The sequence below is a fragment of the Penaeus chinensis genome, chromosome 30 (genome assembly GCF_019202785.1).
Source record: "Penaeus chinensis breed Huanghai No. 1 chromosome 30, ASM1920278v2, whole genome shotgun sequence".
Lineage (NCBI taxonomy): Eukaryota > Metazoa > Arthropoda > Malacostraca > Decapoda > Penaeidae > Penaeus > Penaeus chinensis.
Genome location: NC_061848.1, coordinates 22147075 through 22162074, shown reverse-complemented (window position 1 = coordinate 22162074; position 15000 = coordinate 22147075). Strand labels below are relative to the sequence as shown.

At 36.9% G+C, this 15000-nt stretch overlaps 1 protein-coding gene across 3 annotated transcripts in view; it reads right to left on the bottom strand.

Moving 5' to 3' along the window:
- Window positions 1-428: 428 nt before the first annotated feature.
- Window positions 429-15000, bottom strand: part of LOC125041114 (wings apart-like protein homolog) — a 22965-nt gene continuing 8393 nt past the window's right edge. For 2 of the 3 annotated variants that reach the window (XM_047635877.1, XM_047635876.1), the window contains exons 3-14: window positions 14306-14510; window positions 12205-13880; window positions 10000-10248; window positions 9446-9685; window positions 9018-9233; window positions 8662-8902; window positions 7830-7945; window positions 7548-7659; window positions 7130-7306; window positions 5920-6008; window positions 5602-5703; window positions 429-4812 (exon numbers count right to left, since the gene is read on the bottom strand). In XM_047635877.1, coding sequence (XP_047491833.1) covers window positions 4669-4812; window positions 5602-5703; window positions 5920-6008; window positions 7130-7306; window positions 7548-7659; window positions 7830-7945; window positions 8662-8902; window positions 9018-9233; window positions 9446-9685; window positions 10000-10248; window positions 12205-13880; window positions 14306-14510 — 3567 coding nt within the window. In that variant the 3' untranslated portion in view covers window positions 429-4668. The remainder of the gene's footprint in view (window positions 4813-5601; window positions 5704-5919; window positions 6009-7129; window positions 7307-7547; window positions 7660-7829; window positions 7946-8661; window positions 8903-9017; window positions 9234-9445; window positions 9686-9999; window positions 10249-12204; window positions 13881-14305; window positions 14511-15000) is intronic. The other variant, XM_047635878.1, reaches the window with a different exon arrangement.

Here is a 15000-nt window from a genome sequence, read left to right as displayed (position 1 = left end):
ACACCAATTAGTTAAGCCACCATTTAATTTTTCTTTAATAGGCCCCGTTGTTTATTTGATAAAAGTTGCCAACCAGTAATCAGATTTATAGTCATTTAGTTATTAAAGCACATTCACATAGGTATGGAAACAAGTTAGAGATGATGATAATTATTCAAATGTCAATTAAATAACCATCATTCTTAGTAAGTTTTGTTATGTGGTATCTTTCACAGATTTATATCAGTCGACTCACCACATTACTAGAAACAAATTTATTTTTAACTATATTAACCATATTATTTTTCTTCTATCTGACAGTAAAGCCATTAATTACTTATATTATGTACTTAACATACTTATTCTTCAAAACTATTTTTTACCTTTTACATCTTGTACTCCAAAAGAGTATTTACAGAATCATACAGCAAGTTAATAAAAGAACAATGCACGTCTAAGTTGTATATTTCATTACAGAGCCTGCCTCCCCATGTGTACACAAAACATGGGCGAGGCTTCCTTTTTACAGTTGATAATAAATACTTCAGCCCTCAAAATAGAAAACGGGAAGGCCATTCATCACAAGATAACCCTCCCACTGTTACTGCTTCAGAAACTAAATTCCTACCTCGGGAGCTTCACCCCGTCTTTGCTGGGTATAAGGTGACACCGGTCAGTACTTTTCTTTCTTAAAAAAATCTTTTTACATTGGATAGAGAGAGTGAGAGTGAGTTAGAGAGATAGAGAGAGTAAAGGAAATATTTATACATGTTTCCTCAAAAAAGGCAATAACTTAAAAAAAGGGAATTTTTTTTGTTTTAGCACTTCATGCAAATTGATACAAAATTATATATCTTTCTTTAAAAAATGTACATCCTTATTCTGGAATAATAACTTCCTTCACAGACAAACGTAAGCGTCTGGCTTCTCCCACATACCTATCAAGGCCTTTTGAAAAGTACAGGTGGTATTTTTTATTTATTTATTTTTTTCATTTCCCACTCGCATCTATCAGTCACAGTGAATAAAGAAATAAAATATAAAAAAATTCTTGACTCCAATAACAATTTTATATTTTTTTTCTCTTCTTCTGAAATGTGTCCATTGCTCGACTGCAAGGGTGTAAACATTTTACTTCTACAATCGTGTGGATTTGTTTTTACCCCCTTGTATGTCTTAAGCATTTTTACCTGATGTGCACATATAATGCAACTTTTGTGTGTCGTTTAACTAGAGATTGTGAGCATATCAAAACCGTAAATAGGAAGAAATTCATTTGGGGATCTAAAATGAACAAGACGTATTGGACATAGTTGTTACTAAGGGTAGGAATGCATCAATTTGTGTATGATACAGTATGTACGAGTTTAAGTGTGTAGTATGCGGAATCATGCCGTAGTTGAGATCTAATCACATAATACAATTCATACTGAACAGTACAAGTATCAGCATAATTCGGTAAAGTGAAAAAAAAAAAAAAGTTCTATTGCTCTGTGGATGACATAAATGCATTTATGCACTAGTCTTTTATTTCTGAATTTGTAATCTTGAGGTTTTCCCGCCCATTTTCTGCTTAGTAAAAATAGATGTAATAGAAATGTTTCTGTTATGCAATAAAAGTTGCATTCAATTAATTGCATTTGAAAGGAAAAAATGGAGACTTCCCGAAATTTCTATGAAAGATCAATTGAATAAAACAAATTTTACCTACAGTATTAAATTATTTGTATTACATGCATCTGATACAAATTTATAAAGGATTTACATATACAAGACAATTTAATACTATGTATATATCTATATAATGTAAACAAATCTAGGTTCCATACTGAGGGGAAGCAAAATGGATGAACATCTCCCACTTGTAAACAAAAATACCCACTGGCCTTCCAATTAAACATTCTAGGTACATATGGGATGTGCTATTGGTATGGCTGATGCATCTTTCACTGTGATGAAGTGTTTCGTCAATGTCATATTCCTATCTGGGAAAGCTGAACTAAATTTTCATGTGGATTCATGCTATACAGTACAAAGAAATTGTAATAACTTAAAAAAAAGCCTCTTCAATTGGCATGCTTCAACAATTATTTTTAAGCTTTGCATATTCCTATTACAATCCAGCAGATTCCCACATACAATATTTCACTGAGCAATTATAGTATGAAAAGAAAGGCTCCTGCCAGAACCACAGTGGTTGAGCCTTAGGTACATGTTTGGTTGCAAGAGTGCGCTATCACAAATACACATACAATTTATTACCTCGTAGTGAGGCAATGCTTCAACAGCTCCTATGGAATGTATGGTACCAAGTACTCTATTTGTGCAACAGTTGTAACAAAGCTAACATGTGTAAATTTCAATGGGTGATGAGAAAAAGATGTTATGAAATTTGATAAGTGGAAAAAAGCTCTGAAAAAGTGCAAATTAGACAGGACTTCCTATATTAAGAGAAAAAAAAAAACATTAAATAAAAACTGAATTGAGCTTGTAGCCACAGTGTTTCTGGCAAAATAATAAATGTATTATATTATTTGATTGTTTCAAACTTTGGATGTCAGTTATGTGATTTTGTTCACAAATGACACGGAGGTATATCTCATCTTTGGCCAATGGTAGAAAACGAACAACCTCAAGAGACCCTTTGGCAAGGTGTCCAAACATAACCCAAACACCAGTTGTTTTCTTAAGCCTGACTTGGCCCCTTTGTTTTTGTTTTTTTTTGTTTTGTGTTTTTTTTTATCTGAAATTATACTCCTGAAAATTTTGGGCTAGATCTGAATAACATATTTAGACATTTTGATTAACTAGATCTAATGTCTTTTTTTCCATCTTTCTTTCTTTCTTTCTTACAACTCCAACCAAATGGGTCACCAAGGACATGATCAGTATGATCCCTTATCTCAGCCATGTAAACAATAGCAGACAACAACTGCCCATGGTGTATACTACTCTTTTTAAAGTTGAGGGAGAGAGAGAGAGAGAAAAAAAAAAATTCAAAAAAATATTGGGAGACAGAGAAATTAAGCAAAACATTGGCTCTGTGAATGTGTTGCCCGTCATATGTGAATGAACACAACTACTGTGATACCACAATCTCACTCTTCATCAGTTTACAAGGGAGGGAATTAAATATCATGTTATGCAGGGGGAAAATATGTATATCTATATAAAAAAAAAAAAAAAGTAAGACAAGATGAAATCATCAACATAAAATATTATATTCTGAGATCTCTGGGAGGTTACTACATAAGAGGAAATGGTCTAAGGTTCAACACTGGGAACCCCTTCACTTATATAAAAAGAATAGAAGGAAAAGAGGGGGGGGGGAAAAAAAGAAAAAGAAAAAAATTGGTGCATTCTTTTTTCTTTTCTTTTTTTTTTTTTTTGCTGGAAATGTATGAGACATTTATAACAGCATGCATACTCTCCACTCTCATACGAAGTTTGAGAAATAAAAACTAACCCTCGTGAAGACATGAATGCACTCCCTTCATCACTAATAAAATCAGGTCACTGGTAGAAACAAAAATTTCCAGAGGAGTCCGCATGCCTTTACCCCACACGTGAAAAAATGTCCTCTGATCATGTGGATGTAAAGATTTGCCAAGTCCTGCACATAAAAGTAACACATTTAAGTTTTAAAAAATAATAAAAACAGGAAAAAAATATATGATGCACTCACATAAAAAAACATGCATTCAATCAGCCACCACTGCTAGACAGAGAATGAGTGGATACTGACTTCAATACAGAAACTTCAAATACAGTTTGGCAAAAAAATAGTCATCTATCATACAATTGTCAGGATTCTCAAATTTTTTGTGTATTTTTTTGTTTAACTGTAAAAGACACTACACTTCGGCTACACACTAGAATAACACTACAAGCTACACCTCTCTCCCGTCCTGTATCCTTGATGCATGCTGCCCGGGGGTCTCCTGCTGTGCCGTCAGGGGTTAGGGGTAGGGAAGGGAGTGGCAAGGTGGGTGGGAAAGAGGGGGACAGGGGAGGGTGGGAGGGGAAGGGAGGGGGGGGGCAGTGTGGAGCCCAGCGGGAGGCTTCTCAAGGTGCTCTGACATCTTTGGTTTTTAATTATTATTATTATATTATTATTTATTATTTTTCTGGTTGGCCAGTAAGAGTTGAATGGTAGAGAGGGGAAAAAAATACAAATGATGTGGAGGTTGCTGCAGAATATTGCACTACCTACCCTAAGCTACCATTGGATGCATGGGAGAAAAATGCAAATTGTACTCTTGGCGCCGCAGACAAAAAATAAAAAAAAAGAATCAGGAGGAAGAGGAAGAGGGAGCGACTGTCCTGCCACCAGCCGTGACCCAAAGAGCAAAGGGTAATTCCAGCTGGATAAGCAGTGTCATCTCCCTCATGTGAGGCTCTCATTTCTATATAAGTTTTCCTGAATATTGTGTCATTGTTCGTACTCTCCAAAATATAAGGAATTTTGATGGTTTTGTTTTCTTTTGTTTGCTACCACAGTTGTGCTGTGATCTACACTAAAAAATAACAATAAATAAATAAATAAATAAACTGTGAACAACTTATAAATTATCACATTTCCATGACAATAAAAATGAAACAGATGAAAATAAAATAAAAAAGAGTCGCTGTATTAAGACGCTTTCCTATATACAGAGACAGAAATTCATACTGAAGTTCTTGTGTAACTTAAAAACCAAAAGCATCAAACTCCATTTCCTTCTGTTCCTGCTTTTTTCTCTCCTCCTCTGCCTCGTCCTGCTCCGTGCGGTCCAGCTTCTCCATGTACTTGACCACGCGCTGGGTGGGCTTCAGGCTTCTCAAGAGGCTTGTCTGCATGGGAAGAAGAAAGAAAAAGAAAAGACTGTTACACTGCCCTCTGCCGTATAATTAAAATTAATATTTTCTTTTGTTTTACTGCAACTTCCCTTTTCAGTGATCAATTCAATGACAATTGAAATTCATTCAAATATTAACTTCTTTAATGTTGTCTAAGTTGATAATCCACCACACACAACAGTAAATTTTCTGTGTATTTAAGAGTTCAAAAATTAAAGTCTCCTATCTCTTGACACACTAAGACAATTTGGAGGAGTTAACCCAATGGCGTCGGGTATAGAAAATCAAAAAAAAGTCTATGCTCTAGCGAACGGCAGCAGCGCGCCGACTCTGAGCGCGTGAATTCGGTACATCAAGCCGAATCATTGCCTCAGGGCGTTTTGGCGCGGCGCCGCTGCGGACAGCCGCACACCTCAAATCGGGCGTATTGTTATGACGGCGATAGCCGTGACCCGTCACCATTGGGTTAAAATGCATTTGAGAAAAATATTGCTTTTTTTTCATAAAAACACAATTTCCTTATCAACAGATTTCTAAACGGCTACAATACTGGTAGTCAAAGAGCACAAAATTAAAATGATTTTTTCTCACAAGTAATGGATACAAAATTTTAGGACCATATCTCTTAACTTTAAACCATAATATAACTAAAATCTCTTTCTATCTGTAGGACCCCCACACATCTGGAAGCTACCACTCTTAAGCAGAGTATTCTGCCAACATTTTTTTTTTTCCTGCTAGTTGGTCAAAGAGAACCTTAGTTCTGCTGACGCATAACCTTACCGTGGCAGTGAGGTCCATGAAGTGGAGGAATTTCTTCAGTACCACAACCATCAGGTTAAAGTTGGCGTCAGGTAACATGCTACGGATCTCAGCCTCACACTCCTGCAGAAAAATAAAAGAAGTGAAAACTCCATTCTCTAAGAAGAAAGAATTGCTTACAAATATACATACCTATCATTTACATCACACAGACACCCAATGAAGTACATATATATATAATATACACATAGAAGTATCCACAATAACCACAAATATTTGAAGAAACTCCCATACTCCCTCTCTCTAAACACATTTCAAAGTTTCACTCTGAATGCTCACCTCATCCTCCATGATGCAGTAGCCTGTAAGCAGGGCAGTGTATGCAGCTACCAATGTGTCCTCCATGTGATGGCCTGCCTTTTGTAGTACTGAGAACAGAAAAAGGGAAATAAACAAACCAATTCACTTCCACACCAAAGTCCACTTTCTTGTTCTATTAAATAAAAAAAAAGTCACTGTAGTGTTGCAACGGGGGGGTAAAAAATAATAATAAAATAAAATAAATTAATAAATAGTAAAAGGACCAAAATACCTTGAGTAGTAATATGATACCCATTTGCATTAGGGCCACAACATACCCATTTAGGAGGCAGTGCATAAAACCAAAACGACCGTGCGTCCAAATTGGATATATGTATATATTTGATATTTTGTGTACCATAACACTTTGATTATATTAAATAAGCAGTCCTCTTTGATTCAGCAATTATTGTAGTAAAATAAATTTATAACTAAAAGAAGAAGAAGAAGAAGAAGAAGAAGAAGAAGAAGAAGAAGTCAGAGAATGCTACACAGAAGAGATGTCCCTATTTAGAAAAGGTTTTGCAAGAAGTCTTTGAAGACATAAAAATGTAATAATGATTGCGTTAAAACATTGTTGATAATAAATGTTTGCATACTTCAACACTAATCAATAAAAACTAAATGTATATCCTCATATTTACATAAGCTACTAGCACTGGTATAATAATTGTTTTTCTTCAAGTTTTTTTACTGTATACTCAGTTTAGTTTCACTTTACTTTTTTAGGTATGGACTGTCAATAAGAGCAGCTGCAAAGAAGTACAACATCCTTGAATCAGACACAATTCTCAGAATGGAAAGAGCTCAAACCCTGGACCAAAAAATGCATCTGATGCAGAAGAACAAGTTCTTGTGAATTATGTTACCAGCTTACTTAAGCAGGCATATCCAGTTACAAAAGCAAATGTACTTAATGCTGTAAAGGTCAGAAAGGCTGGGCTAGGTTTGTACAATTTTTTAAGTAATCGCAACGTCCTAGAGCATGCTGAGCGGGTTGCCACTCAAGAAAGCCTAATGCCCAGATTTTGGGCCACCTGCAGGCAGTGAGGGACATAGATCCAACAGGTTAAGAATCTTGTATATATTCTCCTGTCTTGGGAAAGAACAAGAACAATAACTGACAATAAGCAAATCAGACAAGCTTTCAAACAGATAACAAATGAGTAAAAGTATCTCTCCCACTCACACTTGGCCACAGTCTCTTCCAATTCATCATCTTTTTTATCATCCTCCTTCTGTGCCTTCTCTGTCAAGTCATTGTCAATGAGGTCATCTGTGTGGGCCTCCTGCTGCCGGGCACTTTCCTCACAGCGGTAGAACAGTTCTACGAGAGCTTGCATGGCCCCCTTCCTCTCTCCTTTGCCTGTAAGAGAAAAGTTTTACATTACAAATCCTAAAAAGCTGAATATGTCCATTGTAATCATATGATTCTTATACCGTTTTAATTAAAATGGTCAAAAATCAGGTAGTGATAAACCAAAAAGGAGCATATATAAGTCACTGTCTAAAGTATAAACTAGCCTAAGTTTCTTATGACTTATTATCACTGTGAACATTATTCCATTATGAAAAAAAATGAGAATAAACCACAAAAAAGGACTTACCACCAAAGCAATCGTTATCATCATCATCCAGGAATTCCGGCGCCTTGCTTTTCATCAGCAGGTTGCGATTTGATTTACTATGCTCAACCAGGTTCAACAGAAGACAACAGGCCTTGATTGAAAGAAACAAAAAAATAAATATTTCTTTTTAAGGTAAAGTATTATCAACTAGAATGAAACATGACTTGATGATGATACATAAATAATACTGCCCATTTTTATGATTTTGTGTTTTCTTTTTCTTATTCAACAAAGATTTCACTGAGCAATCAGGTAACTCACCAGGATCAAGATCTCGAATCTGGTGTCATGTGCTAAGTATCTTGGCATGATCAGGAGGCAATAAAGTGTAACATCATACACCTCTTGCTCATTGCCCAGAAGACGGCTACCCATGGCTGGGGGTGGGGAAAAAATAGAATAATTATAATAAATAAATAAATAAATAAAAAATAGTCACTGATTATAATAATAGATTATAAATACCATCTTAACATTAAGAAAACTTGAAATTATATAAACCAAGAATAAGATTAACAAATATTTTCCACAAATAGTAGACAACTCTACTGATATTATGGCTACCCAAAGTTATAAACCTAAAAGCTATAAATTAACTTTAGCTCCATTGTTGTCTGAGACGTATACTACCGTACATTCCATGCTCATGGAGTGCCAGCCCTGTTGTCTCAATATTATCTTTTCCCATACAAGGATTAACTAACAACCAATATTCACTTGGGGTTGCCAGCATGTATGTGAAAGGGATACCTTGTATGGACCCAGGACCTAATTTTGTACATGTGATCAACTTGACCACAGGTTTGATTACAATAATTAAATTTTGCACATTATCCCTAATTCACATGCATGGTCCTTTGAATATCTAAATTGTATCGGATGCAAAGATTTTCCTTTAAATGCTAACCTTCCACCATTATATTTCATAGTAATAAACTGGCTAGTCTGTAGTATTACAAACTTTGACATTTCTATTCATCAATATCTATAACCTTAATGGCTTCTGCTAGGTAACAGTGCTGTAGACATTAGACATAGAATATATGAAACTACAACTCATGCATGTTACTCAAGAAAAACATATAAAACTGACCTTCCTTTCCACTGTTGTGTGTGAGGTTTATTAGGACTTTGATGGTAGTGAGCAGGGTCTGCACCAGCAACTGGCCGGTCGACATCCCACCTACCATGGTCTTCTGGTTCTCTGTATCACTGACTGGGTACAGGGGCACCTCTACGTGACACAGCCGATACAGGTACATGAGTTTCTCCGGGAATATGCCGTCTTGGAACGTCAGGAGGTACTCTTGGTTGGCTGTGTTCTGGTGCGTCACCTGTACCAGAGAATACGGAGAGGACTAATAATTTTGCCTGACAGATAAAATCCAAATATTTGAAAAATAAACTACAGCAGACAAAAGGAACTAATAGTATGTCTAGGACACCCACATTTTCTATAACTTTGAGGCAGCGGTCAACCTTCGACAACTTTTCAAGAAGTGGGTGTGTCCAGGTCTCAAGATCAGGGGTGAACATCTGCGTGCAATGGGTGATGGTGCGAATCAAGTGCTCAACTCCACCCAACTCCCGCAGCTCTTCTTTGAACCACTCTCCTGCTCGCTTTGAGGTCAGACTCAGCAACGTTTCCATCGCAAGGTGGCCAGCCTGGTTGTAAAGATGGATGTGATTTGTGAGGATTATTGCCAGTGTGAAACATTAAATATCAGATGATCAATTATAATAGCAAAACTAATTATATCAGTGATGGCACTAAGAACTTCATTGTTATCAATAATAATATTCACAAGAAAATACTCTATCACAGCCAAAATGTCAGTGAAAACTCCTCAATCCTAACATCCTCATGACAAACTCACAGTGATGTTATTCAGGTTGAGATGCTTTGCGTGGCCTTTCTTTTGCATGTCACGACACAGCTCACGGATCTTCTTTTTGTTGTGGTCCACTTCTGCCATGTCCACGAGGGTATTGTCGGAGGCATCTGCATCTGTGTCGAGCAGATTCAGCATCAGCTCCAGAGAATCACGGTCCAGGTCCATGTTGAGGCGGTCTTGGCTCAGCGTGAACATCACAGTAGCTGCACAGATGGCCAGTCTCTGTATAAGGCAAATCAAGTACAATGAACAAGAAGGAAACTGTATAAAAATATAGAGTAATGATATATTTCTAAACTCAAAAGCCTAAGGGAAGTGTAGAAAAATATAAAAATAATCTGAATCAATGCACTTCAGTGTGACTCTTTCAAAATAGTGTCTCATGTCATAACTAAATTTCTTTCATACTTATTTTCATTTTCTATACATCACAAAATTAATATGCAACCAAAGAAATATTGCAATATAGACTGCTTAGTGTCACCATCAGCAGGAAGGTCTGTCACTCAAAACCTAGAAAAAGACTCGGAACTTACGTGATCTGAGTGTGCATCTGAGAGAGCACTGAAGAATTTGATCACAGTGCCATGAGCTCGTAAATGCATCCTGAAGGCTGGCACCATACACTTCTGAGCCAGGTTCAGTGCAGCCAGGCACCGGGTGGAGACAGGCATGGAGGAACGCAAGGCATCAAGGAAGTATTCCACATCGTCATTGAATTCCTGGAACTCACCAGATTCTTGCAGCTGATGCGTTCTCTTCACATTCTTGACAACTGTGTAATACTGGGGGAGAAAGACATTAATCAGCCATCACTTTTAATTCAACACTGTTTCAAATTCTGAGGCTTTACTTCTGTCATAATTTGCAACAAATAGGAGGGTTATAAGTATCTGCAAATAAGAAAATGAAATAAAAGCATCAGGCTCTTGCTTTTGTTTTGTAAACAGGAAACTTTATCATACTGGTTTTGACTGCTCTTTCTTATAAAAATGCATTACAGGAAATCCACCACATGAACTTTTTTTTTTCTTTTTCTTTGCTATTAGAAGAAATGCACAGTCTGATTTCTACTACCCATCAACTGTTATGTTCAATTTTCAATGAGAGTGAACCCAATGTTGCCAGGCAAATATAGTGTCACTAATTATATACGACTCATAAATGCTCAGCCACCAAAGAGTCAATTAGTATTCCTCAAGATCCACCTGATTTCACCTTTCCTTTGAGTTTATAGGAAGAAAGTATATTTTACAAATGCCATTAAAATTAATGCAATCATTAATTATTCTTATAATGTTACTGACATTATCAATATCAGATAAAAGAAAAGATATCCAAAAATCAGGGAAAAGGATAAACAGGTGAGATATGAAGTACTAGTAACTGGCCCATTAGTAACTTAGTAACTGTGGTACCATCTATATGTACAGACAATTTGTAATCAAATCTCACAGTGGGCATTGACATTAATGTATATACATGCCTTCCCTGGCAGCATCAGGTTAATTACAATTGTTGATATTAAGTGTCAGCTAATAAACATTGTGTTGGTCTTCCTAAGTGAACAGAAAGCTAATTTCCTAATAAAATCTTGTTATAAAATCACTTAGCTGATCATGACACCCACTCTTATTCAAGATAAAAAGCTAATGATTAATCTAAAAGAATATAATCATCCTATGACAACCTAAAAAAACATTAAGAACACTTGTTAACACATTAGAATTTCCCTATATCTCTCGTGACCTTCTCATTGCTTGGTCACTCTTGCCATGTCTTGGATGATGCTTGCTATTTACACAGAGGGAAATACCTTAACAAGTGCCAAATTGTGCCTTTTGTATATTTCTGAATAAATGACTCACACATGAATATATTTTTCTGATGACTAGTTTAATAAATAAAATTATATTTTAAAAAAGTATTCAAAAGTAACATTGTTACACTCCTTTAAAAAGAAAATATATAATAATAATAATAATAATAAGAAGAAGAAGAAGAACAACAACAACAACAACAATAAACAAATAAACAAAAACAAAAAAAATCAAATTTTCTGACACTTTAGCAATGTCTACATGAAAAAAGTAATGATCTTCTACTAGATTCCAATATCTAATTCAAAAACACCTGTTTCATTCCCTACATACACGATACTGAAACTTATTTTGATTCCCTTTTTTATACCACCAAGTTTTAGTGTCTCCTGAATCCTTATCACTATTAATGAGAATGTTATCTAGGACTTTAAGGTTGTTTTATAAAAATAGATAAAACAAGCAAGAGAAAGCTAAAATATGATTACACAAAATAAAAGATTTTTCAATTCACAGATATCCAAACCTAAAAAACCTTATTGAAAATCCCCAAAGCTTCTTTAGGGGTAGTCTACTTAATAATACAAAAATTATATTAGTTAATGCAACAAACAGCATGACCTGTATTTGACAGAAATCAAACCTATGAATTTCAGATTCTTATGATAATGCAAACACTTGACTTATCCAATAATAATAGAGAATTGGCAGTTCTGTGAAGAAAATATCTGAAAACCAGCCTCAAGTGACGTACACTGCTTATTCTGCCTTTACGCTTTCTATAGAAGATTACTGCACATCAATTACATATTGTACAAATAAAGTGCAAAATGAAAGAAATTCAGAAACATAAATTTCTCAACCCTCTTACACTGCTGTAATAGGTAAAAGTGAATGAAAAAAATCATGAAAATGTCTTACTTGTTTTGCATTCTTTGCACATTTGACACTGGTCACTGTTTGGTTGTCATAGGAGTCATCCATGTCAGCAGTTGATGAGGATCCAGGCCATGTCTGGACTCTCTTGAGGGTGGCTGGAGGGTCAAAGTCAAAGTCATCAAAGGAGGATGCGGCTGAGGTCACACTTTGACTGCTCTGCAGAGTCGGCTTCTCCTTAGCTGCATCATCCTTCTCCTCCTGGTCATGCCACTTGTGTCTGTACGTTGCTCTCTTCTTCGCATCACGGTCAGCATCACGGCTCTTGAAGATGCTGCGCTTCTTGACCAGTGGCGGCTGCTCTGGCTTCTTAACACCCTCAGGCTCAGACTTGGTGGAATTACTTCTCTTGTAAGATGCACAGGAGGAAGTGGCGGACGATTGCGAAGTCATTAATGAACCCTGAGACGAGAAAAGCAAGTCCTCCATTTCCTGTGTGGCACCCATTGAAGGAGAGTCTTTTTGGACTGGCAACACCCCAGTCCCACAATCAATATTGGTCCGGTCTTCAATATCATTTTCATCAAAATCTGTACTAAACAAATCAAAGTTATCACTCTCTCCACCTCCCCCTGAAGACACAGTGGGACTGTCCACTCTCCCTGTGACTGGAGGAGGGGTTTTCTGTGGTTCTGTGAAGTCACTTGATCCCACACCAAATATATCAAAATCATCAGCTAAGGAACCACTACAAACTTCACTCAATGTATTAGGTTGAGTATCAATGTCTGACAATGAGACCATTTTGTTGCTCATGTATTTGTTCAGTTCTCGAGATTTTGAGACTTTGGTACCATAGGTTCTTTTGCTGCCTAACTGGGGAGTTTCACTGTTTGATTTGGTACCTGAAAAGCTATAGTCACTATCTTCACCTATAACTGGCAACCCAGTTCTCTGGTCCACCAGCCCCGCGAACTCAAAACTAGAATCGTAAGTCGAGTTAATTGTCCTGTCTGGTGAGGCAAGTCTTTCAGGAGAATGGTAAGCATTCTGTTGTGATATGAGAGATGTTGAACTGACTTGGGATTCTTTGTACTCTGCCGGCGGGGAGCTGGAGGGCATGAGCTCCTCCGACGAATCTCGGTTCTCTTCACTCAAGTCTTTTGTGGATGGAGAACTGGCCACACTCGTCGAGGCGCTGTTTGCACGGGAGTCGTCACTGGGCAGCTCCACGGTGCTAGAATATGTTTCCTGAGAACAAGAGGCCACATTTCGACTTTTGAAAATCTTAAGCTTGATCCCACTACTAGATTTCTGGCCACTTGGAGCCTCTGTGAAGTTTGATTTGTTTCCACCACTTGTCACAAGTTTGTCAAAAGCACTTTGGTCTGACAAATCAACACTGTCTTTCACTGTCCCCTGACTCGAGTCTGGGGTCTCAAAGGAGGACAAGGGCGGTATTTTCAGGTTACTCAGCCCATCGTATCCTTTGGCTCGAGTCTTTTCTATAATACTGGGTTTTGCAGCGACAGGCTCACTCACCGCATCCACATTTCTACTTTTGAAAAACTTTCGGGGTTTACTGTATGTGGAGTTTGGAGGTTTCACCTGAAGTGATGCCCCATTGGCTGTGCTCCCACCATCAAAGCTGAATGCATCGTCAGCAATACTCGATGGTGGGGAGTCATCTGGGTGAGACCTTTTATTGCTGTCATCTTTGCCTGCAAAGAGAGTAAGTATATAAGTAGTGTAAGCAATATAAAAAACACATCTCCTTCATACATCTTAATATCAGGCAACATCAAAGTAGGAACAGCACACAGTTCAAAATAGTTCACCCATAGTACAATACTATCATAAATAAATCACTCGAACTCGAACAAGTTACAATTATAAATACATTATATATACACACTTCATTTCACAACATCAAATGAATTAAAACCAAAATAAATTAAAGCTTACACAACAGGAAAACTTACCTCCATTTGTACAGCAAGATATATATACGAGTGCACCGCCGATACAAAGTTACCCAAAATACCCCCAGAAATAATCTGGGAGTATTCTAATCACTTTACATTTCTCGAAGTAACAACTGTAAGAGGGGGGGGGGATAATAAATAAATAAATCCGGGTTACTAACCAAAGCCTCCATTGATGCTCCTGATTGATGTGAATGACGTAATCCCCCACTTCCCCACATGTCCGGCAGTCTTGGTTGCCGAGGGCTTGGTGCTGCTGCCACCCGGCTCAGTCACTAGCTTGTCAAACTGGCTGATAGGGGGTGGAGCAGCTTTTTTACGGCTGTATGTTCGGCTATATCTGCCAGTCATCTTGATGAATGCACTGGAAAGGTACAGAGAGACTATTATTGAAGAAAAGTGCTTATCTATAAACTGTGGAAAAAGAAAAAAATAAATAAATATATTTATATATATATATTATATATATATATATATATTATATACACACACACACACACACACGCACACGCACACGCACACGCACACGCACACGCACACGCACACGCACACGCACACGCACACGCACACGCACACGCACACACACACACACACACACACACACACACACAGGTTCAATTTTAAAAGTTTAAATAACATTTTCATATAAATATACATCTTTCCACACTCCAAAATACTTTACATCAACATCCATTGACTTTAGATAAGATTATTTACACTCATTATCTTTGTTTTTGTTTTTTTATTTCCTTCACTTCTGTATATTTTTTATTGCTATTTCTTTTCTTACAAACTTCCTTATCTCAGGCAGCATGAATTATTAACCACTGCAAGTATTGCTATTCTAAACTCTTCA